Genomic DNA, 25,758 nt, shown 5'->3' with positions numbered 1-25,758 from the left:
TTCGTCTATATTTCCTGAAAGTTTGTCCCAGTTGTGAACTATGTTGCTGCTGTCTGCAATGTATTTTGGTGTGCTGAGATATGGAAGTAATCTATGAAAGTTGAGCTCCATCGTTAATTGTCTGCTTGTGTTTGTTATCCATGTTCAGCTGAAGTGAAGAAGATGAACAAGAAGATGAGGGAGGCCAAGTTTAATGATGTGCATGTGGTCTCGGAGGACTTCCTTGATGCAGTCAAGAAGGGTGGGGCAGCACTGATGATCTCTCAGTACAGCATTTGTAGCTGGGGCTCTGATGTAAGTTTGTGGTGGTGGTGGTGGTGGTGGTGGTGGTGGTGGTGGTGGTGGGAGTAGTGGAGGTGGAGATTTTGGAGGTGGTCCAGAAGAAGGCAGAGGCCAAAAGTGGTAGTGTTGGTGTATTAGTATACAAATGACGCACAGGTCTGAGTGCGTCAGTCGGAATTGTGTGCATAAGGTAACTATGGAATGCTTAACCCACGAGGCGAAGCCGAGTGGGTTTAGGCTAAATTCCATAGTTACCGCATGCACACTTTATATCCGACTGACGCACGAAAGACATGTGCATCATCTGATTTATAGAATGGGTAATTTTCTTGTCAAAAACCCATTTTTCTATCGTGTCACCCGATGACAAAATTACTGGATGCATTTCCTTTTGGCTTGCTGTAAACGGGCATGCATACCCGTGCTTACCGTTTTTACTGGATGCATGGCCAGCAATGCATCAGTTTTACTGGATGCATGGCCAAGCTGAGTGCACGAAAGCTTGCTTTAGTGCGCGAACCTTTGTTACAAGTACGCGTACTCTTGCTAAGTGCGCGATAACATGTTTACCACTGTGACTCAGCGTGCGGCCAGTAAAAATGAACACATAGCTCTCGACCAATCAGATCGCAGGATTATTGCTACCCATTCTATAAAAGTTATTATAACTTCAGGGGATAGTTGAAGTGGTGACATTTATTGTTGGTGTGGTAACTGTGGTGGTAACTGTGGTTTTTACACATGGCAGTCTTGCATTTGATGTTTTCAGAACCTTGTTGCATTTTGTTTAAATGCAAACAAGTATCATACAAGTATTTTTTTTTCAGATTTCAGACATTTAATGGCTTCTAATGGCAATGGGTCATATCATGTGTAAAGACTGTGCATGTTACTGTGTTGCTGACACCATTTGATAGATACAATACCTTGTACTGCAAACACAAAATCAGTTAACAGCTTCTTCATTAGCAAACACATCTGATGATCTGACATAATTCTCTTAACCATTTGCCAGTAGCAATGTAATCATGTTTTGTATTGAACCAGAGATTCAGGTAAGCAATCAAGAAAGTGAGTGTATCCATGGTATGTAAAATTGATCCCTTTGTACTCTCTGTTGTGATTTAATTCAAGAGATTATTTATTTATTTATTTATTTATCTATTTATTTATTCAAGATTTCATGCATGTTCACAAAATAGGAATGCATACAAATGTATGCAAGTACATCTCATATAGCCAAGACAGGATATTTACAATAAGTATACATTGATAAGAAGCAGTTACAGGATAGTATACAATTCCATTAAGAGAGCTACATTACTGTGCACACAATCTATATGATTGCAAATAGTTTAAATGATACTTGATAGGAGTTGGGGGGGGGGGGGGTATTTACAAAGAGAGCATGGGAACATGAGGGGGAAAGAAGAAATGCATGTGTGGTGCCTATTTGTCCTGTCAGACATTGACAAGAGAGAGCAAGAAAAAGTTTAAAGTTGTACTGATTAAATTGATTAAATTTCTCATAAATCCCATTCAAATGTCGATTTTAGGGGAAATATATGATCACAGCAAGTTTAATAGTTGATAGTATCCAGGAGTTCAGCGTGAAGCTGATAATAGAATATGTTTGATCGACCTTTTGAAAGTAACTATTTTTTTGTAAATTACGAACATGCTGAGGTAGCGCATTCCAGACATCAGGACCGCTATGTCTGACTGATTTATAGGCTAGTGCAGTACCAGGGTTCACTAAATGTATATCTGATGCTTGTCTCGTGGGATACAAGTGAACTGCACTGTTAAGTTGAAACATTGTCGAAAAAGAGACAGGTAATAGGTCTTGCTTAGAACGAAACATGAAGAGGGCAGTCTGTAGGAAATGTATATCATCTACTTTTAAACATTTCAATTTCAAGAACAATGGGTCTGCATGTTCTAGGAAATCAGACCCTGTATATATGCGAACAGTTTTCTTTTGCAACAAAAGGATATTATCTGTCAAACTCTTTGACGTTGCCCACAGAATATTACAATACGAAATATAAGATAAGATAAGACCATCCCAAAACAAGCCTATGCATGCTTTCTGAGATGTTAGTATCAGATGATATCCTAACTCGGAATTCATCACCAGTGTTGAATGTCTTGCCTTTTTCCAGCCAACCAGCAGAATCACTGCAACCACCCCTGTGGCCACTAAGAGCGCAGGACAGATCCAAAGAGAAAAAGATGGTAAGATTTGTGATACATTTAATATCTTGCCAAGCTCTAACTCCTTTTGCTGATGTTCAATCATGCAAGTAAATCTTAAGTAGAAATCTATGCAAAACTCACATCCTTTTCCATATGATACATGATATGGTATAAATATATGGTGCAAATGACTTGTGTGTAGGTACTCCTAGACAGGAGATATGTATTTTGTGTACCATACCTTATTTTGTATATTTGCACATTTGTACATCTGAACATTCAATTAGAGTGTTCAAGTGTACTCCTTGACAGAAGATGTTATGTTTTGTAAACCCAGAATATCTGTTAGTGAAAAGGATGGAAACATATTTGGAGATGCTTCCATTATGAAGAGGGAATTAATGGTCGATCCTTAGTGGTCAAACGGTATTATCAAAGAAAATTTTAATTGCCTGTAACCAGGGGCTGTACTTTGATAGAATATTAGTGATCATGTAAGAATGGGGCATTCCTGTTGAATGACCATGGCAGTTCTATTGTTCTGGTTTAACATCTAAATACAGTTTACTAGTGATGGTAATAGTACAAATGTCTGTGTGGAACTTGAGCAGTTTTCAATAATTAGAAGTTTGCACTTGTCCAATCTTCAAATAGTTTACTAGTATTCTTTATTTACCACAGCACCTGGTAATGGTCTCATCCAGAGAGAATACAAGTTTACATTATGTCATTCTCTTCTTGAAACTATATTGTAGTTTCTGCAGCTGTTCACCAAGACTGGCATTTCTGGGTTATTGTCCAGATACTGTTTTGTGCCTCTGCCACGAAGTGGTGCCGGAGGCATTATGTTTTCGGGTTGTCCATCCGTCCGTCCGTCCGTCCTTCCGTCCGTAATGAATTTTGTGGACAGCGTAACTAAAAAACCTTTTGAGGTATCCTAATGAAACCTGGCAAGTATGTGTATTAGGGGGTGAAGTTGTGCCTATCAACTTTTGGGTGCACACGCTCAAGGTCAAAGGTCAAAAGGTCAAGGTCAAATACGTAAAATTTCACTATTTCCTCCATATCTATGCAATGCTTAAACTTAGTGTATACATGTATTACCCAATTAAGATTCTCTGGTGAAAGTTTGGGGTCATGAGGTCAAAGGTCAAGTAACAATAGTAAAACTTCACTTTTTTTCTCCGTAACTTGGAAATTGTTCCAGGTATCTTCATGGAACATAGTATATATGTACATGTACTGACTGGCAGTGATTATCTAGAGAATTTAGGGTTCATGAGGTCAAAGGTCAGGGGTCAAAGGTCAAGGGCAACACTTCAACATTTTACTATTTCCCTCATATTTATGCAATGCCAGCAGGATTATTTTATTTTTTACACTTGGTGTATGCATGTATAACCTAATAGAGATTCTCTGGAAACTTTTTTTTTTTCGTTTTTTTTTTTTTTGCCTCAAAGGTCAAAAGGTCAAAGATCAAGGGAAAGTGCTGAACTAACTTTTTCCTCCATATCTCAGAAGTGGCTCAAGTTATCTTGAAACTTTCTACATATTCATGCATGTTCTGCCTGACAGTGATTATCCTATGAATTTTAGGGTCAAAGGCCAGATGAAAATGGTAACTATGTACTTTTCAATACAGAAATTGCACTTTTTCTCCATACCTTGAAAATTACTCAATGCATAAACTTATGAATGGGCAAAGTCAAGTTAAAGTCCTTAAATCCCCAAATACATGCTCTCCTATTCATCCAATTAAACCTAGGTCAAGGAAGGTGAACATTCAACACATTTGTGACAAACGTGTCATTTTAATATTTTGCCACTTTTGTGAAAATGTAATCACACATTGTCCACATGTACTATAGACCTATTTGGAGAATCATGCATTATGGCGGAAGCATACCAGTCGCCTTAGCAACATTTCTAGTTCCTGTTATGATTAGCCTTGCAATTAGCTATTTGCAGCTCTGATAATCCCCAAGGACATTACCTTGGCTGCCTCTCTACAAATGGACAGTGCACAAACAAAGCAACGAAATTGACTGATTAAGAAGAGAGCTTTGTTTGCAGTGCATAGCATTCATGTTTGTTTGTTTGTGTTTGTGTGTATGTGTGAAATTATCAGTGTGTGTATCCATCTTTAAGGAAACCAATAGAATTGAGCGGCTTTGTTTTCAGGAAAGGGGCTATCTCTGCCTTACTATGATTATCAAAATGCCGAGAAAATTTGCCTTGAAGTTTGATATTTTCCATGGCTGTAGAAGTCATTAAACTTTAGGTTGGTCATCAGTTTTCTTCTAGAATGTTCTGTACGCTTCAAATTTTATCTGATAATTTCCTTGTCTCAAACTTTCCCAAATCTTGTTGAATTACTGGTTATATTCATATACACCACTTTGCATCCACTTAGTCATATTAACAGGTACTGCAACCCATTCTATTTTTGACAGAAGGGCGTATCTACAGACACACTCTTCTGCCAGATTAATGTATTGGCAGTGTACCAAGTAATTATTTAGGCAAAAAGGTTATCCATAGATACACCCTTCTGGTATCTCAAGATACATCCTTCTGCCTAATTTTCAAGCACTCTCCCAATTATTACTACAATTTTACATAGGTGTGTATCTAGAGATATGCCCTTCTGCCAACTTTTTTAACACTCTCCGTGTGAATTCAGTTTTGTAGTTTGATACAAATATCCCATTTTGCCAAATCAAAAGGAAGAAAATTGCTAAAAAGGTAGGGAATTGTCCCAAATATCTTGAAGGCACAAGTTTCATGACTTGTGAGAATTGACATTGTGATAATTTCAGCCTTTGAAACATATCAAATGGGAAAAAAGGAAACACCCAACATTCATATCCCCCCCCCCCCCCCCCCCCCTTGGCCCTTTTACCAACACAGGCTTACTTGAAAGATATGATGAAATGTTTAAATCTAGTTTCATGCATGCGTCATTGCTTTTGAATAGCCAGGTTCTCTTTCTCTTTCCATGTACTTACATGATGTAGGTTCATTGTATATTCATCTACATAATTAATCTTGATGCCATCTATTTTATCTTCTTTTTCTATGTATCTCTGTCTGTTCTAGCCGATACTAGATTAATTTTTATGGAAACTTTATTTCATGTTTAAGTTGACTGTATACAGTGAAAGGGGGATAGTCAAATAAAGGGGTCAGGGAAATTTCATTGCAATCAGATGCAAATATCAGTAAGACAGATGTAAAATCTCTAAGTTCCTGATATTTTTACCAACCAGTGATATCCGATGCGATCATATGTAAAAATTTTAAATTAGATAAGGTGACAATGTCCTTGCTGTACAATTACTCCGTTGATATGTAAATCATATTGAAGATTTTTTTTTTTAAATGTCAATAATTTGGCATATTTTGGTATCTAAGGATTAGGTTGCCAGGTTGACTTTCACTGATATGATGGTTGTGGTTACTTTAAAGTTATCAAAAGATAGTTTGCTAGTAATTACCAATTCAGATCTCTCTCATGATTTGGCCCTTCCAAATACTGCTCGGTACCCTTACATTTTTTATTAATAATTAGACTCATTGGCCTGATACTCGTTGCCATTCTGGATGTGTAGTTGAATGCTACATTTCATGAGTGCAAATGTTTGCAAGTACAAAGTCTATACTTCCACAGTAGCAATATCAGTCAAGCCCATAAGCAAATACCATTGAGTGATAGCAGGGTAAATGAGTTTTAGTATGTTTATGAGACAGAAAGAAGCCAATGGCAGTAAAGTGATTGTTTGAATCCTGATGATAACTAAAATCACTAAAATAAGTAGTCATAGTGTTTTGAATCTGTTACTTGACCAGACGTTCTCAAACATGGTGTTTAAGAATATCTGGCCAATATTGTAAAATGTTGCATTATCTAGAGGTGTTTTCAATAGATTTAAAAAGATTTACAAACAGGTTTACTGCAATGGAGCTTGTGAGCTTTGCCCAACTGGCCCAATGAAGTATGAAGTCATAACACAAAAGATCTTCATTCAAATGAAAGAATTATTTTTTTGATTAGCCAAGAGTATATACTTGTTTCCTTTTTTATATATACATGCAGTTGAATTTGTAGAATGACTCTTTTCTTGAATGTTTTGAGTCTTAATAGCCAAAACCTGTGTTATATTCTCATTAATTTCATAGATTTCTGTACACAGTATTAATAGTATTTGTTTGGCACACTTTTAAACATAAAGATCAAAATCTTCTTTCAATTAACAGAGTGTATTAGCTGATTTGCACATTGGGAAAAGTAGCTGGCAGTCACATTTATCACTCGAATAGTTCTCAGGTATATGACTGGTATCTGAAATTTGAAAGCATAGAATTTGAACATCTCTTACATATTTCAAACTTATGAAATTCTTCCGTCAAGATGTTTTCATTGCAACTGATTGACAAATTGCCCTACATCGAAGTAAATAAGCACTGAATTGATCATTGTTTTAGTAGTAGCCATGATAGGAAATCATGGGCGTGTACATACTCGAGCAGGATTCGAACATACGACCTCCTGATGTCCGAACAGGCGTCATCTCCACCAGACCACCGACAGCAAGTGTTGGTTCTATTCCTCATAGCATGCAGCGGGTACTGCGTAATTATTCCTGTTCTTGGTATCAGAGAGAAGCAGACAGTCAAGTAACAGTTAGCCCTTTCTCTGGCATAGATTTTATGGACAGTTTATACAACACTGTGGAGTTTTTTGGTGCCTAGTGGCAATCAAAGCACACAAAGGGTTAGGCAAAACATTGTAATTATGAGTAGTTGCCATGGCAATGACACCATCATCCTTCATTTGTCTCCTCTTGTCCCCAGAGAACAAGTTTGCTGCCATCATGCCCAAGAGCTCCAAGATGCAGGTGAAAGGAGGAGGGGTCGTTGACTCAGATTCAGGTAAGTGCATCACTTCCTTCTTCCCATTCTTCTGTTGTGGCTTAGTGGACCAGACCTGTAGGACCTTCAACCATGAGGTCCCGGGTTCCAAGTCAGCAGTATAGTGTCAGTGGGCAAGGCACCTCATCCTCGTTGCATATCCCTGCCAAGAGGACTTAAAGCCATCAGGTCATTTATCCCTCAGCTTTTGATTGCTCCCTTCTTTGCCATGTATGGTGGATTTGAACTCAAAATGTGGTACATCTAGGCATGAAGACAGTGACATTATCAGTAGCTCATTTATGAGGACACTTTTGTCACGACAGAACAAATACAGTATGAATTAAAAAAACAAGAACAAGTAGGATTGGTGGAGAATTTGCATCTGAACTGTAAATGGAAAGCAAACGGTTTATGGAGGCACTAGGGACACTTAGTGATTCACTGTAATGTGCAGATTACATGATGTTCATTGTTGAAGTAAGTCTGAATGAACACAACTGTGCCAGGGCTAACTTTGCCACATAGATTTTGTATACTATTTACATAATCAAACTGGCAAAGGTTAAGCAAAGGACTGAAGGATAAATGCATCTGCTTAATACCAAAACAATTATTGCAAGTTGTGTGTCAAATCATTTTGTCTAAAATAAGAGGATTATTGAAGTAACTATCAAAATATTTTACACCAAAACAAGTAGAATAATTCATCACCAAATTTTCAATCTGGCTTAATTATCAATGGATAAACACAGATTCTTGTTCACAGGCAGGTACATAAGAGTACCATCCACTTAATAGATGGAATATGTCATGTATTATTCAAGCATATTAATGGACATAATATTCACATATCATGCAGATTAAGATGAAGAGTAGTTGGAGAAGTAAATGGAATATCACATACTACTATAATTATCACTAGTTGGCCATATATGAGAAAGCGTGCACAATACCTTAAAGTACCAAATATCTCTGTCCATCAACATTGTTTGCATGTTGGCTAATTCATGTCCAATATCTTGTGCAATGCAATTAATATACTAGTACTGTAGTTCAGAGGTCTCCTCTCTCTCTATGGGCAGGGTAGTGCAAAGGAACAAATATCAGATGTGATTTCGTTGAATATCATATAGCATGTTCCTGTATTCCATCGTTTTGTATGAATGCTCAATAAGCGTGAATAAAACTTCACGTGAATGAGTGAAGTGTACCGTGGAGGTACCCATGTGGCAAACTTCAAAAGAATGAGACTGAACGCTCCCCGAACCGTGCCAGTCTGTGCCACCACCATGGTAGTGTCGGGATCACTCTGGCATGGTAGTGCTCTGACATGGTTCACTTATTTGAGGCTGAACGCATCCCAGGTTGCTTTTCAGTCCCATTACTCTTTGAATTAATTTTCGACTTGTACGCTAGCTAAATTTTGAAGAATGAATCAAAGCCGGCTCCTCTGTTTTTTAGTAGAGATTCACTTAATATTCACACTTAATTGACCCTCAGATCCTGCCCTTTGCATAAATGTCTCATGATTAAACTGGAGTAGCTCATCAGTATAATGTAGTCAGTGACTGTTCTTTTTGGTGTTCAAGTTTATTTGTGTATATCTTCTTGGTTAAGTGTGTTCATTAAAAAATGCTGTAGTAATTTGGAAGGTGCTCAAAGCAACACAGATTGTGATGTAAGACATGCAAAGCAAGTAGAAGGCTACTTGCAGTATTAAATGGCATGAAGATGCTGTTTTTAGGGGAAAGAGTGATGCTAAGGGTCATGCTAAGTTAGATCTCGTATAAACCAGTCAGGACCACTACCATCTCAATGTGCCATTGAACTCATTAATAATGAGACATTTGATTACTCTTTGTTGAGGTGGGGGAAAAAATTAGGACTACCTAAAGTGTAATAAAAATGATCTTTGCTATTCTTTAGAAAGATTCAGACATACACTCTCTGACAAACTGCCTTATTAAAGGACAAGTTCACCTTCATAGACATTTGGGCTGAGTAAATGCAGCAATCTTAGTTGAATACATCAGTGACAGTTTGAGGAAAATCCGACAATCCATTCAAAAGTTATGAATTTTTGAAGTTTCTCGCTCACTCAAGGCTGGATGAGAAGACTACTATAGCTTGTGATGTCACATGTATACAACGATATAAAGAAAGAATAAAGAAAATTCAACATATTTTCACTTCTCTCGCATGACAAAAGAACACTTGACTTCTCTCTTTCAGAAGGCAGGGGGAATAATATTGCCCTTAACATATGTCAGTACCAATTTGAAGAAATGTACACTTTATTCAAAAAGTGAAGTTTTGTGAAATTCTCTTTTTATTTCCTTTATATCGTTGTACGCATATGACATCATACACTGCAGTAGTCTTCTCTTCCAGCATTGACTGCGCAGATACTTTAAAAATTCATAACTTTTGAATGGATTGTCCGATTTCCCCCAAACTTTCACTTATGTGTTCTACTATTATTGTTGCATTCGCTCAATCCACATGTATACGAAGGTGGACTTGTCCTTTAAATGTTGATAGAGAGCTCTATTTTTTAATGCAAGATAGTCTTGATATGAGAATAGCAAAGAAAGTGAAAGGAACATTTATATTTGGTTTATCCAAGAAGGTACTAAGCTTGCCTAGTACCTCCCTGTACCTCCTTCGTTTATCATATCAATGACAGGTTTATCAATTAACTCATTGCTGTAGTCAACAGTAGTTAAAAACTGGATGATTGAAACAAACAGTGGTAATTTGTTATCTGATATTGGCAAAGCCAGGTAAAATGTTTATATAGCCCCATGGAAGACTACAGCTCCAGTTAAAACCCAGGCGTTAATTTTCTGTGAAAATCATTTGAGCTGGTCTTTTCTCTGTCTTTATTTTTTATTCAACAAAAAATAACCTTTGTATCATTTCTTTCGATAGATTTGGTATGTTGCTATAAGGTTAAAGCTAATGTTTATAATACATTGCAGGGCATTATAAAAGTATATTTTTGCCCTTCGCCCGAAAGCCCATGTGGGCAAGTATCCTGTGCATTTAATAGGCCAGTACCCATTCATTTTTATTTACCCAAATGTGAGTTCTTGTTGCTCTAGGCAAGCAAGCAGGTGTGGCCACTTTCATTGTTGTGATGTTGAACAGAATTAGCTTGATGTGATTTAATTTGTCAAGCTATTATGTTATCAAGTAAACATGTAGAATCCAAGTTCTTATAAATCAGAAACTGGACTTGAAACTTACATCATGTGAGAGATTCCGAGCTGTCTTTCACGCACTGGAAGCGCATCAGTGCGTGAAATTCCTGCACAACTTCACGCATACATATTGTATGAGGACCATTCTTCCACTTGTCGGATGCCGGAAGAAGCTGATTTTTAATTGGCGATACATTGCATGATGTAAGTTTCCCGTCCAGTTTCTGATTTATAAGAATTTGGTGGTTACACTTCGACTGGATGAATTATAATCTATCAGTTTAAGCGTGTTGCATGTTTCAGATGTTTATAATGGTCTGGCACTGTAAACGAAAAAAAGAAAATGTTCATATAGCTATGAGAAAATATCTGAATATCAAAAAGGAAATGAAAAATATAAAAGGATATTTGTCATAGTTATCCCATTATGTAAAGGTACAGTACTGACAAGAGACATTTTTGCACCAGACCAGGATGCCGAATATAAAAAGAAAGAAAAGATGAAACAGGATGATATTAGTTTAGTCATGATCAATCAATAGATATGACATATGAGAGAAGAGAGAAATAGAGATGTACAGTTTCCCTCTAGTGGTGCTACCGGATAATAAATAACATTTGAAATCATATCGCCATTGACATCAATTTATGGGTTCTTTGAAGGAAGGCGACTAGAACGTGCAACTCAAGAATCTAAATAGGCAGAAAGGGGGCTTGGGTTAGACGGTCCAAGTAGGAAGAGGTGAAAGAGGAGAGATAAATTATCAGAATGGAGATCAAGGCAAGAGCGGTTAGAAAGTCTCTGAGAGGAGGTACATCCAACGGGGAATGGTGTTTAGGGGCTTGACTGGAGATAAAGACCAACATCTTAATGTACCCTGTAAATTAAGCTTGGAGTGGGAGTGGGGTAATCATTCGTCTGGAGCTTGGTGTTTTAGTGTCCTTTAGATGGCGCCTACAGTATGTGCCAAAGTGATTTACAATTAGGGGAGGGAGGGGGGACCCACCCCACCCCACTTGTTACTTCCAGCTGGAGCTGTGTGATTTTCACCTTTTACTTGAACTAAAACAGTTTGCACGGATATGATTAGTGAAGGGTTATTGGTATCAAAATTTTTATTTTCTGTTGTCAAGGTTCTTCTGTTGGCTGAGAAGGAATTTGGTATCCTATCATGCTCCAGAGGGCAGCACTGAGAAAATATTAATAATACTTTCATCCTAATATTAATTTCTTGACTTGCAGCACAAATTTGAGACTTTATTAGTCAAAAAATGTGGTAGATCTGGCTTACATGTACATTACTGTCCAAATCATACATGCATTATGTCAATTGAACACATTGATTTTTTTTTTTCTTTTTACTAGAGAAATATCAGTTGTGTTGATGAGTGAAGAATATTAGTCTTGGGAAAGAGTAGCATTGAGCATATTAGAAATCACTGTATTACAAGACAGTGGCCTAGGCATATAATGCATCCGTGCATTTCAAACAAACCTCGAGATTGAATGTATGTGATAAATATGCTTAATGGAGGATGCAGGGGTGCAGTGAAATATGCAGGCCTGTCATCATGCCACAAAGTGAAGCATTACAGTCGAACGAAATACTTGCAGTTTTTCCCGTGATGGATGAAAGCGCGATGTCACTGTAAATAGACACGCCACATTATGGCCAGACGGTGCCAAATACGGATGATGTATCTCATCTTCGATTTATGCCCCTACTAGCACTACTCTTGTCTGTGTCTGTGTGTGTGTGTGTTTGTGTGTGTGTTCTGCTTTGGAGAATGTCATTGACCATTCAAGAGCACTCTTCTGAGAAATAAACAGAAGTGTGCAACCAGAAGGTAAAAAAAAAATGATGAACTATGGCAGTATCCCTTAATGTGTCTTCTATTTGTTTCCCATCAAGTTGACAATTAGTCTTTGAACTTTTCCCTGTGCTAGTAAGATTTGGAATACCTCAAGGTTGTTGAACACATAGTTGATGATTCTTTCCTTAACACAGATGGTTTGGATATTTTTTTTTTTGCTTTGCATTGTATTCTTTTGAATTATCACTGTGTTCATCATTGCATACCAGGTGTTTAGTATGCGTAGCTCACCCTAGTCTCTTCACCCTTATTTTAACAGACCTTACCGTGACAATGTCATGCCAACATTCATAGAACATAATACCTTGCCTCGGGCGATAAAACCACAGGAGAGGGTTACAGTTTTAACAGAGACACACCAAAAACCTCCTCCGGGTAGGCTTCCATGAAGGGGGTGTGTCCACTGATGTGACTACCCCGCCCATCAGCCAGGGCGGCCTATTGTCCTAGATTGTGCACATCTACATATGTAGAGAGCCAATCATGTTCTGAAGTACACAAAACGTTGTTACACTTGTACAATCACTAATATGAGTGATATCAACTATGTAGAGATTAGTGGTTACAATCCATGCATGTGATCGGCGCATGGCATGTCAATCATTCTCTGTCTGCAATGTTGAGCATGCATAATGAGTGTATCAAAGGAATGCTACCACTGTTGCATTCTAATTGGGTCATTGGGATAATGCTGCGGTAATTTCCCTAGCTGGCTGGTCACAGACATTTTCGCGAGATGTTGTTTTCGCAAATTGACACCAACGCCAGCGTAAATGCGCTATTACCTTAGCGCATGGCGATATTTTCATGGGTTGTTAAATTTGCAATCCAACTGTGATTCGCAAAAATACAGCTTATACAGTAATTAAGATTGTTATTTCAGATTTCATTATGTAATTATTATAATAATTATTACCATTGCTAATATAACATTATTTTGTGAGTGTGTGAAGTGCATTATGTTTCTGTTCATGTGTATTTGGGTGTAATTTTTTTATTGCAGTGTTGATGTTCTTTGTGTTGTGTGTATTGGGGGGGGGGGGGGGAATGATGGGACGGGTGAAGGTTTTTTCAGTATAGGGGGCAGTTCACCAGTATCCCTGTCTCGTTCAGCTTCCATTCCTTGTCACGTTTGCCTGTTCCCAAACATTTTTGATAGCATGACAAGGCAATCAATCTTTCAGTATGTAAGTGTGATTAAAATTGGTCACAATGGTGGGGTATGTCTCTGTGTTCTAGTTTTACGGTTACATGATGCGTATTGGTAACTACAAATATTGTAGTCTTTATTTTCAGACTCTAGGTGGCATCTTAAATGTGTCTCATGATGTGCATTCAGAGTGTCATTGAAGTAAGCCACAGAATTGAAAAAACAAATATGGAATGTTTCAGAAATCTCTGCCTAAATGACTCGTGTTGGGGGTATTCTTTAGGGCAATGTTGAATGATGCTTCCAAGTGTTTTATGGAAAAAAATATGATAGGAAATGATTGTAGGATGATTTATAAATTTAGCATTTTGGTGAAGAAGCAACTTGGCAGTGACTCCAAATACTTAATTGGACATTAATGCCTTTTTGACTTTAATAGCAATATGATGTGTTTCAGTCATTATCCCACTTTTACTCAATTTGCAGAACATCGTCTAGGCCACTTAATCATTAGATTTGCTGTCCCACAGAAAGATTGAATATCAATCATAATGTGAAGGCAAACTGTGCCCAAAACAAACAGTCAATCAAAACTCTTCATAATAAAAGGGTGCTAACATTTGAGTGATTAATGCAGGCATTAGATTCCCCAGTGCCAGCCTGAGGATGCACAAAGCATCATTTAGAAACCTCTGACTGGTTAAATATTGAAGAGAGTAAAACTTACCTGATGACAGTTGAAGTGGACTGTCATTCCAACTTTGTATTAAAAAAGAATGATGAGTATTGATCACGTAAAAGCGCATGTATCAGTGAGACTGTTTGTTCTATAGTATCTTCTTTTTTTTTTGCAATTGAAAACTACCAGTATAGCTTATCCATCTATGATAGAAACAAAAGATAATATGTTAAATATATATATTTACATGAAATGATCTATATAAATACTGGTCTATGAATGGTCATAATGTAGTCACATGACTAATGTAGTAAGGATCAAAATTGTTATCTTGCAAGCAGTGTCATCCCGTCAGGTATTATAAAATTTTCCAGGATTTGACTGGCTGCTAGCTGGGCAAGAATGAAATGTTGTGTATTTATGTAGACTATATTATATAACAAATATTGCCTTGTTCATTGTTGTAATATAGTGCTTGACAGTCAAGCTTCCCCTTGAGACAGGGTTTTCCCTCAGTGCTGTCCCGGGGGAATATAATCTCTCAGAGATGTAAAATTTTAGGCCCTACATTACATCGCTATGAGGCAGTGTCTGTATGATATATAGATATAAGATATAAAATATGAAATACAGGCATATGTTTCTTATTCAGCACATCAAGATATTAAAAGATAATAGAGTAGACCTGTTCACACTAACCCTGTTATCAGGTTAGTAGGACTTCTCGTGGGTCGTACAATGATACCCCGGTGTGCTCTTTATTTTATCGAGGGAAATAATGACGAGAACTGCCGGAGCTGCCTGTTTATGTACACTGGGTCCATTGGCAGGATTTATAGACGCCCTTTGATGAAAGTGCCGCAGGCAACCATGAAATCTGTCACATTTTGGTGTCTGAGCTTGTCGTCCCCCAAGGTTGGAGGCTTGTGAGCGATGTCGAAGGAGGAGAAAGTTCAGCCTGCCCGAGATGCACTCTGAAACAGTTTGCATAGCACAAGTGTTTGGCATTTTTATATACAAATGGCTCGGGAACAACCATCTAGAATTTATTGTTTTCCCTTCAACTTTATGATGCCATCATTTATTCCTTCTCATTTTGCTTTCAGTTTCTTTAGTCAATCCCTTTAGTATTATGTTTTGTGCTCTTCTTAATCTTGCATTTTTTGATATTCCTTTTCTCCCTATCATTGTTATAGACTGCCATTTTGCAATGTCTAGCCTTGGGTTAGAGCCACTATTTAACATTGGGAGCAGTGATTAAAAAAATGTTAGAATAATCACATTTTATTCTCTATGAAATAGTTCAGTTGTATCACAAAATGCCTTACCGTAAAAAAATTTCACACTTAAGCTACAAAAAAATAAGGAGATATCACTAATTCTGTCAGTAATCCGTCTCAGGGATGGTTTATTCTAGAAATTTTGTTTTTAATAAAGCTATGGTTCATATTTTGTAATACTTAACATTGATTGTACTGATTGACATTTTCATGTTGGTTATTTTAATCCCTAATTCACATTTAAGAACTATTTTGAAGCATGAAAGCTGGGTTTTATATTTCTTCTTTAAGTCTTAGTAAGAAGCTTTAATTCATTTTTTTAGTCAACTTCTGCTTTCTGGAAAAGATTCTTGTACATTGAACCCATTCCTTTGGTAGGGTGTTAAAATGGTTTCTAAAATTTATGCATTATTGTACTAGATTGAGATATTAGAGGACATTGAGAGTTTTGAATGATCATTCGTCCAGAAAAAAAAAAAAGCTTCATGTGATCAGATATGACTTCACAAACCTTTTCTTAATTGAAGTGAATCTTCCACGTTAACCTTGTTAATTCTGTTGTATTCACATCTCTCATCACACACAGTTACACAGACACACATATACACTTGTACACACAAAACATGTACAAGTACCACTCACAGTCAACTGATCACACACAGATGCACACATACACACACACTGTCTCTCTCTCCCTTTCTCACACATGCTCTCTCCTATCTCCAGACACTTTTTGGTGTATGTGAATGGTGACAAATAAAATTAATTTCTGTATCGCAATGCAAAAACCAATACATCCAGTGTTTGAATACAGCTAGTGATGCAATGTTTTTATAACAGTTGAACTTGAGAGATAAATTTTTCTATGTGCCAGTTCAACCCTCTCAGAATCAAAGCTGAGCCTTTCATGAACTTTAGCAATGGACATTTAGAAGTGGTGGTTACAGAAGTGTTAACTCACCCTGGTCATCTTTACCACTAGGGAGAAAAGTCTGCCAGCTGGAGTGTTAGTGCTAGCCAGTCTGGTGTCTGGGGCACCAGTGGGTCTGGTAGATTTTCCAGCTGTTCTGGACGTTTAAATGGTGCAATATTGAATGTAAAACCATAATGCCCTTTTAAGTGCAAACATTTATTCCTTCTGCAGTTACCCTTTGATATCTTCAGGTACATATACAGTAATTTCCACCATATATTTAGATGTCGACGATATCGTGAGTGATTAAATTCACGATCGGGAGTACAGTACTGAATGGAGAAAAATATGCGTGCACGTAATGTCGGAATCAGAGTCAATCATTGCGCGTGTTTACATTTGCAAAGAGCACCGTACTCAAGAAATTTGCACACAAAAAAAAAACCTTGCAAAATATTTGGCATATACAGTATACCATGTAGAATGAAAGTTCCTTTCGGTGTGTGAGCTAGGTGTGTGAGCTGAGAGACAGTTATCAAATTTCTTTTGTGGGCATCACTTGTTGGTTATTATACAGGAGTAACTACCATGTGTTTGTCTTGACGTCAAACTACATAAAATTTGTTTTACACACAGACTGCATACTGCCCATTTGTCTTTATCATTAGCAGTCAAGTCCTAATGAGTTATTAGGTTGGACTACTGGAGCATGTACACAAGTTCATTCCAAAGGAATATTAGAAAGTGAGAGAGGTTTCTGTGCTGGGGGGTAGGATGGGGGAAGGTGGGGGAGGGGAGGGGGGAGGTGGAAGAGAGTAGGGATTTCTGTATTATGAAATATCTTATAGGCTAATTGTCCCCGCCGAACGAGTTCGAGCAGGGGACTATGAAACGGGCTCCGTACGTGTGTGTGTCCGTCTGTCCGTCTGTCCGTCTGTCCGTCTGTCCGTCTGTCCGTGCGTCCGTGCGTCCGTGCGTCCGTGTGTGATCAAAATGTTCAAAATGCTACTCCTTCGCCATTTCTAACCCGATTTTGATTCTGTTTGCTTTATATGATAGCACTACATGAGAGCTTTGAAACTTCTATACAGAATTTCAGTTGTGACCTTTGACCTTGACCTTTGACCTATATTGTACATTTTGCTTCAAAATGCTACTCCTTCGCCATTTCTAACCCGATTTTGATTCCGTTTGCTTTATATGATGGCACTAGGTGAGGGCTTCAAAACTTCTACACAGAATTTTGACCTTTCACTTCTTTGACCTTTGACCTTGATTTTTGACCTATATTGTACATTGCTACTCCTTCGCCATTTCTAACCCGATTTTGATTCCGTTGGCTTTATGTGATGGCACTAGGTGAGGGCTTCAAAACTTCTACACAGAATTTTGACCTTTGACTTCTTTGACCTTTGACCTTGATTTTTGACCTATATTGTACATTTTGCTACAAAATGCTACTCCTTCGCCATTTGTAACCCAATTTCAATTCCGTTTGCTTTAAGTGATGGCACTAGGTGAGGGCTTCAAAACTTCTACACAGAATTTTGACCTTTGACTTCTTTGACCTTTGACCTTGATTTTTTACCTGTATTGTACATTTTGCTACCATATGCTACTCCTTCGCCATTTCTAACCCGATTTCGATTCCGTTTCCTTTATGTGATGGCACTAGGTGAGGGCTTCAAAACTTCTACACAGAATTTTGACCTTTGACTTCTTTGACCTTTGACCTTGATTTTTTTACCTATATTGTACATTGGCTACAAAATGCTACTCCTTCGCCATTTCTAACCCGATTTCGATTCCGTTTGCTTTATGTGATGGCACTAGGTGAGGGCTTCAAAACTTCTACATAGAATTTTGACCTTTGACTTCTTTGACCTTTGACCTTGATCTTTTTACCGATATTGTACATTTTTGCTACTAAATGCTACTTCCGGCGGGGACATATATTACGCACCGCGTGATTTCTACTTTTCCTTGTTTGGTTTGCAATCACTCCTGTTAAGTGCCCCAACAGAGGCCATTAAATTTCACCGTGAAAACTGTGTTATCTTATCATCTTACTGCATTTACCGGTGCATATGAAGGAGGTATTTGTTTCATACTTTAAGTTCCACTAAATATAACCGGCATGACGCACGCTCTAAGCTTCATATGTCCTAGAGGCACCATGATGGGAAGATTTGACTTGGACTGTAGAGATGCCGTTTGCAGTCTATTGATTCCATTAGGTGGCAATTGGGAAGGTTGGCGGATGTAGGGCAGCTGTCTCTGCTGCAATGTTTGTTTGCTGGTGGTTGTTTCTAAATACTGTGCACACATTTGTTGTCTTTGATCTATGTGTCACAAGGTTCTGGTAAGGATTTTAAATCTCACTGGCTCCACTCAGATTTATGTGTGCATTCACTGTCTATTGACAGGTGTCAATAACCAGTGTGAAGATCAATTATTCAGACTCCAACAAACCCAAAGTGCATTTAAATGGGTTCCCAAGAAGTATTTTTCACTTGCATGATGTTTTCCTTTTTTTTCTCTTCTTTTTGGCAACATCTGCAGTGATTGGTTTTTGTTTCATTTACTATATATGCCATATATTTAGCGAGTCTAAATTTTCGCAAATCGGGACTTCCCGACGATTTCACGAGTGGTTAAATTTGAGATCGTGGAGAACAGTACTCTACATAGAAATGCATACGTGTGCGTCACATTCACATCGGGATCAGAGTTATTATATTTGTGTGTCTGTAATTCCGCGAATGGCATCTGACTCGCAAAATTCACAAAAATAATAACCTTGCGAAATATTTGGCATATACAGTTGTTCTCATCAAGCAACGACCATTTGTGTGTGATTACTGAAAAAAAAGAAAGTTATATGAAAATGGAGGCATTTTCACATTTCAGCTATGTTGGTAATGATAATGGTAGCAACAATGTCATTATGATGGATGCAATACTAGTACCACCGCCATCACTGTTCTAAATTTTTTTTGTAGAATCATATCTTGACCAGAATATTGCTTCTCTATGACCCCGTTTACAGTTCGGGGCCGGGCTCGGCCGCGGCTGCAGCCGAGCGCGGCCTCAATTGCGCAGCCGAGCCTCGCAATTTTGTCCGTTTACACTGCTGGGCTCGGCCGCGCTTTTGATTCAAACCTTTCAATATTTTGTCATAGTGGCGCTCTGCTTGTAAACATACGCAATTTGGTATTGTCTGGTTTTCAGACCCTTTGCCAAATGAATTCCGTGGTGACGAAGTCGCCGTTCGGGCAAAGGCCTTTGCCGAAGGAAATAATCCTTTGCAGGACAAAACCACCTTAAACTATACTAGCTTTAGACGTTGAGGGGGTTAATATCCTGAATAGTTGCAGGACAAAACCACCTTAAACTATACTAGCTTTCGACGTTGAGGGGGTTAATATCCTGAATAGTGAAAGATACAGTCAGAGGGTTTGGAAGCCAGACTAAAATTGGCCGCGCAATTGGCCGCGCATTTGGCCCAGTTTGCGTTTACACCAAGAAAAGGCCGGGCTCGGCCGCGGCTCGGCCACGGCCGAGACCACCTCCAGAGCGAGGCCAAATGCGAGGCCAATTTTGGCCTCGCATTTGGCCTTTTGCGCGTTTACACTGAAATGAAGGTGGGCTCGGCCGCGGCCGAGCCGCGGCCAAGCCTCGCACTGTAAACAGGGTCCTTAACAGCCAGACTTTGACAGGAGTGAGATGGCAGAACTAAAAAAATGGCATTCATATTGATGCTTTAATGAGGTCATGAAATTTCACACATATTTCTGAACATTGTGTCCACATCTTACTCAATTATTTGTAATAACTGTCTGTAATAGATTACTGTTAAATGGTGTAAAAAGGCAAAACAAAATGTTGTGCAGGTGTGTTTGGAGGATGAAAACGTTAAACATCTCTCATGTTGTGATATCCAGAAGATGAAGAACTTCATGCCTTTCCATAGTGTATCTAATCAGTCGTTAACTGAAGCTTTCAGTTCAAGTTTTTTTTAATATAGTCACACTTGTCAACGTGAAGTTTGCAGGGAATAAATATCTGTGGCTTTGTTATAACCACGTGCCATTGTTGCTCGCTGGTTGGTAATGTTTCCTGGTCAAGCTCCCATTCCGACAGCTGCTCCCTCTTCTTATAATATGTCTCCGGTTGTATCGACAGCACAGGATGTCCCAGCACTCGTGCCTGAAGTTAGGGTTGATCATGGAATAGAGAACAGGATTGAGCACAGAGTTCAGGTAGGGCAGGATGTTCCTGCAGATGTACACAGTGAGTACCTTCACCATTTTGACGTCTTCTGGCACGAAACTGTGGTAGATCTCCAAGATAGTCCTTGGCAGCCAGCATGCCACAAAGACGGCAATCACAAGCAGCAAGCGTTTGGCAACAATGTACCTTGTCTGGTTCATCTGCCTGCAGCGGCTTAGCTCATTGTCTGTGCCCAGATTACGTTTTGAGAGTATGAAGAAGATGCACAGGTAGTTGATGCCGATGATCGCCAGAGGAAGAAAGAGCGTGACAGTGGCATGACCCAGGGCCAGAAATATGCGGAGCGGGGAGCCGACCGGTGCACTGTAGCGGCAACCGGGTACCTCGTAAATGAAGACGGACGGACAGGCCACGAGAATGGAGAACACCCATATGCTGATGATGATCTTGCGCACCAGCCGCGAGTGGATGCGCATGTCGAAGGGCCGGCAGAGGGAGTAGAAGCGGTCGATGGAGATGCCCACCAAGATCCAGGAGGAGCACACCAGCGTCTGGTGCCAGCACACCATAATGGACTTGCACTCCACGGCGGTGATGCGGCGGTGCATGGCCACCACCTCCACATAGATGTGCATGGGCACCACCACCACGCAGACGGTGAAGTCGGTGACAGCCAGGCTACACAGGAAGTGGTTGGCTGTAGACTGCGTGCGCCGAGAGTTGCGGAAGTACACCATGATGACGAGGATGTTGCCGACAGACCCAAAGATGAGGAAGATGCACATGAGCATGAGGTCGATGATGGAGTGGATGGTCCCTGGCTGGGGGAAGGAGGATCCTTCCAATTCTGTATGCATGTGTGCTGTTGTCAGATTCACCATTGCATCGGCTACCAAACGACGTGTCACATCAGTGTCATAGTCAGTAACATATGTGACTGCTTGCACACTTGCCGCCACCTCAGTTGACAGTTCACCAATTTCCATGATGTTGATGTTCTCTTCCACAAACAAATTAGGTTCCAATCATTTAGATGATTCCAGGTAGAGATTATATGCAATTGTCACACCAAACTCCAAGCCCTGTAGATTTTTCATGTTCCTTGATTGGGGCACTAATGATAAAGTGATGCTGTCCCAGGATTAACAGTGACTAGGTCCTTGGGATGATTCCATTTCTACAATTCTTTGGAGTCATAAGTCCACTTTTTGTTTGTGGGCGTAACCCTCAGCTGATACTAAGGAAGGAGTGTCGTGATGAAGTTCCGTCAGCTGCTTCCATGTCTCAGGTGCAGGAGTGTAGTGGATGTTCTCTGTGGAAAAGAAATGAGAATAGGTGACATTTGGTATCAGGTACAAGTTGTAACATATTCATTATATTTGTATTTCCCTTGATGAGTGGACAATTATGTCAATGCAGATGTATGAATAAAAAAGTGGAAAAAAAAGTTATGGTCATTTCCCTTTTATAAAGACCCGAATTTCTCTCTTTGACTTTTCAAATACTAGCATGTACACTACGTTCATATCTTCATAAGAGCACTCAATATCTGTGTGCCATACATTTGAATGTATAAATGCATATTTTGTAATGCTACATGCTCAGTCTGTATGACAGTACAAAAGCAAAACACAAAACATTACATTCATGTCATGTTATTTGCATCTGTAAATTTCATTTATGCAAATACATGTGATTTTGCTATTTTGATATGATGCATTGGTAAAGTACACACACACACACACACACACACACACACACATTAAACAGTACATTTGAGGAAAAAAAAAGAAGAAAAATCACATTGACATTTCATGGATGGTCCTGTGAAGAAGATGAAATAGAATAGGTACATGTAGTAGAGGACCTGCAGATATGAATAAGAAGAGTTTAGTGTGTCCAGTCCGATGATTATCACCCCTCCCAAGCCCCTCCAACCTCCTATCGCACCATGCACCATTGGTAAGGTGGAATCCATCTTGTCCTCAAAACCAGCGAAGTGAAAAATCTGTTCTCTTTATGACCGGCTCTTCCATTTCAGGTATTTTGTTTATACTATCACCACTCTACCATGCAAACAAGTGCCATCATCGATTTTGTTGAAGTTTTGTTTCATATGTCCCCTTTCACTCGTGCTGCTTTGCGTGTTTGTTGTGACATGGAATGGTGCGTTATCTTCATTGGACATCTCTCTTATTGCCTCGTTCTCATATATCACAAATAATGTTGTGTGTTGATGGTGCCGATGGTGATGGTAATGACAGTAACTTTGATATCATATACAGTAAAAGTGATGAAGATGTAGTTTTTTTACACTCTTTATTCCTACAATGGGAACGAATTTACTGTTACCATGCAGACCAGTTAATTTTTACTGTCAAATGTGCTGCCAAAGGCCGTAACTGCCATGACCATCCGTGAAGTTAAAAACACATGAAATTCATCTTACCAAGCTGAGCATTTAGGAAAAATACTTGTACAAAGAAAAAAAAATCCGCTTTGAGCGTAATAGATCCATCCCCCATAGGTTTTATATAGCATATCAGTTTGGCCAGTAAGACCAGTCAAGGGGAATGGGGCCAGTTTACTGACCATTGGATGTAAGAAATTATTTGCCACTGGGGCATTGGGTTGCCAGAGCTTGTAGGTCAGTGGCATGATCATGGATACCTCCTTTGAGCTCTGCAGATAAAGAAATGAGAGAGGAGAGTTGTGGCTGGTCCTAATTAAAACACTAATTGGATACTTGGTTTCTCCCATTTCTGAGATAAAGCATTAGGGAATGGTAGGAGTGGGTCTTGTAAGTTTGTTTGGATGATGGGGTGTTTTCAGTTGAGAACCAATCATTTTCATTTTTCATCAACAACTGGAAAATTATAATCATGATAGTTTCTATATGGAAAGGCATTTGGCATTGAAATCAAAGTAGATGTGATTCAGTGATTTTTGAACACCCTGTTTTGTTTTGGGTTGTTTTTTTTTTTCAAAGAAATATTAGGATGGATGAAACAGATTTTATTGAGAACAGATCTTGAATCAACTTTGCTAGTTTTGAGTTTCTTTATGATGCTTCCTTAGCAGCATGATTTAAAGAAAATGTCAAATGTGAGCAAAAGATCAAGAGGAAGAAACATTAAATGAAATATTTTTGTTTACTATGTCTAGATTATGCAATTTTGTTACCTTGTACAGTGATACCAGTTTAGATTACTGCCTTACATGTTATTTGAATGAATTGAATAGATACCACCAATACAATCATTGTAATGTTTGACAAGACTTTTGGCTTTATAATTACATGAGACAATCACTGGTAAACAGGTGTATAAAATTTAAATATGTCTTTATGAGGTTTTATGACCCTTGCCAAGGTCCCCTCCCCCAACCCTGGGACTTGAAATATCTCCTGAAAAGTTTTCATATTAGTCTCATGAAAGGTGTGTGAAGTGAATAGAAGGTACCCCTTACCCAATCTCTGCAGGTTGTGCAAGGGCAAATAAATAGAGTATCATTCGGTTTGTCTGTACAGACCTGTGACCGAGGTTAATTAGGGAATTAATAATTAACAAACACAACGTAATTAGGCAGCACGGGCTGGCTACCTGGAAACCATCAAGATCATCATGAATAGGGTGATTCCCAATCAGGAATGTTTTGAGTAAAGTTAAGTAGAGTGTACTCACAGCATGATAGTTGTGTTTTTTAATCACCGTAAATATGCACAGGGTTTGGTTCATGCTGCGTTCAAAGACCTTAACACGGATGCAGGGATTGTCAGCTTATTCCTGTGCTTCAGCAGTAAAGTGGCAATCTAAAAAACAGAAAGTTCTTTGAAGCTGTACAGATCTTGCACATAATTTCTTTGAAGTTGTGATGAAATTTACAAGAAAAGATGCTTTGTAATTTCCTAATATGGAAAAAAAAATATGCACAGTATGAAATGGACGAACAAGCTATCTTTTCAGTGATTTTAGATATGAACCCTCATGGTTTGTGTACCATGGGGCAGAGGAGTTGGGGGATTAGAGAGATAGGCTTCAATTTACTACAAGGGCTCATTTGAAAATCCTCCGATAACGCAGCTTGTTATCTCATCCGACGTCTCCAGGTGTATGTTGCAGACCTAATATACAGAATCTACTCTGCCAAACATGAAGTACGGTAGCTGTGCTATTTACTTAGTTGCATGTGATAGCTCAGAATTGACCCAGCAGTCACCCAAAGGAGCATCTCTTCATTCATGGCAATAGAAATTTCCCTATTATTCACTTTTATATTATAAAAGTGGTTTTTGATTGTCTTATGGGAAACAAAATCTGGGAATGTCCCTGAAAAGTATCATGATTTCCTCGCACCTACAGGAAAGGAGAGAAGGAAATATATATCCATGAAGTTACATGGTAACATTGTAACTGTGAGGCTGTGTCATTTTAATCTTTTAACCTTTAAAAAGATTCTTGATGGTGCCTTTAAAATTCAATGAAAGGCCAGTACCTTGTAACACTTAAGTCCTCAGCATCAGTATGCAGTCTGAATGTTTAGGATTAGAAAAATCTCCCTCAACTTGATCTGCTGTGGATAAATTTCAGAGGTTCTAAAGAAAAGAGTATGGAAAACAGGAAATTAGTAAACTGCCGTGTGTTCTTCTAGAATCTGGCAATGCTCCAGTAGTATTATGAATTGAGTTTTCCTGTCGTATGGTCGATTGAGTTTCATCTTGTGCCTGTACTGTGAGGAGTATTATCAAAATAGTAAATTGGCAGTGAGCGATATGCAACCTGTTTGACGACATTTCCTTAATGTCTTCAAAAGTGTTTAATGTATGGGCATCACAATCAAAGATGTATTTAGCTTTAATCATGGATGTATTTTAAAACAGCATGGATTATGCCTGTCATTTTTTATAAGTCCAGTGTTTGAATGCCTCAATTGTGACATAAGATATTTTTGAACACATTTGCGGTGCCATATGCAAACTGTCAGCCATCCACCTCATTCGTTACATGGAATGTGCACCATCCCTCACATAT

The 25,758-nt window shown here is 38.7% G+C and overlaps 2 protein-coding genes across 2 annotated transcripts in view; one reads left to right on the top strand and one right to left on the bottom strand.

Moving 5' to 3' along the window:
• Window positions 1-25,758, top strand: part of LOC139709934 (poly [ADP-ribose] polymerase 1-like) — a 66,499-nt gene that overhangs the window by 14,050 nt on the left and 26,691 nt on the right. Inside the window, 3 exon segments of the mRNA XM_071621890.1 lie at window positions 149-294; window positions 2,448-2,520; window positions 7,336-7,413. Coding sequence (XP_071477991.1) covers window positions 149-294; window positions 2,448-2,520; window positions 7,336-7,413 — 297 coding nt within the window.
• Window positions 20,572-21,658, bottom strand: LOC139709933 (probable G-protein coupled receptor 19). The gene has a single exon (XM_071621889.1). The coding sequence runs from the start codon at window positions 21,607-21,609 to the stop codon at window positions 20,572-20,574; it is 1,038 nt and encodes a 345-aa protein (XP_071477990.1). The 5' UTR covers window positions 21,610-21,658.

The sequence above is a fragment of the Diadema antillarum genome, unplaced genomic scaffold (genome assembly GCF_040938485.1).
Source record: "Diadema antillarum isolate AM-2024a unplaced genomic scaffold, OU_Dant_1.0 seq00001481_RagTag, whole genome shotgun sequence".
Lineage (NCBI taxonomy): Eukaryota > Metazoa > Echinodermata > Echinoidea > Diadematoida > Diadematidae > Diadema > Diadema antillarum.
This window is presented reverse-complemented; position numbering and strand designations above follow the sequence as displayed.

Coding starts and splice junctions, on each gene's coding strand:
- LOC139709933 (XM_071621889.1), bottom strand. CDS start 21,609: ATGGTGAATCTGACAACAGCACACATGCATACAGAATTGGAAGGATCC.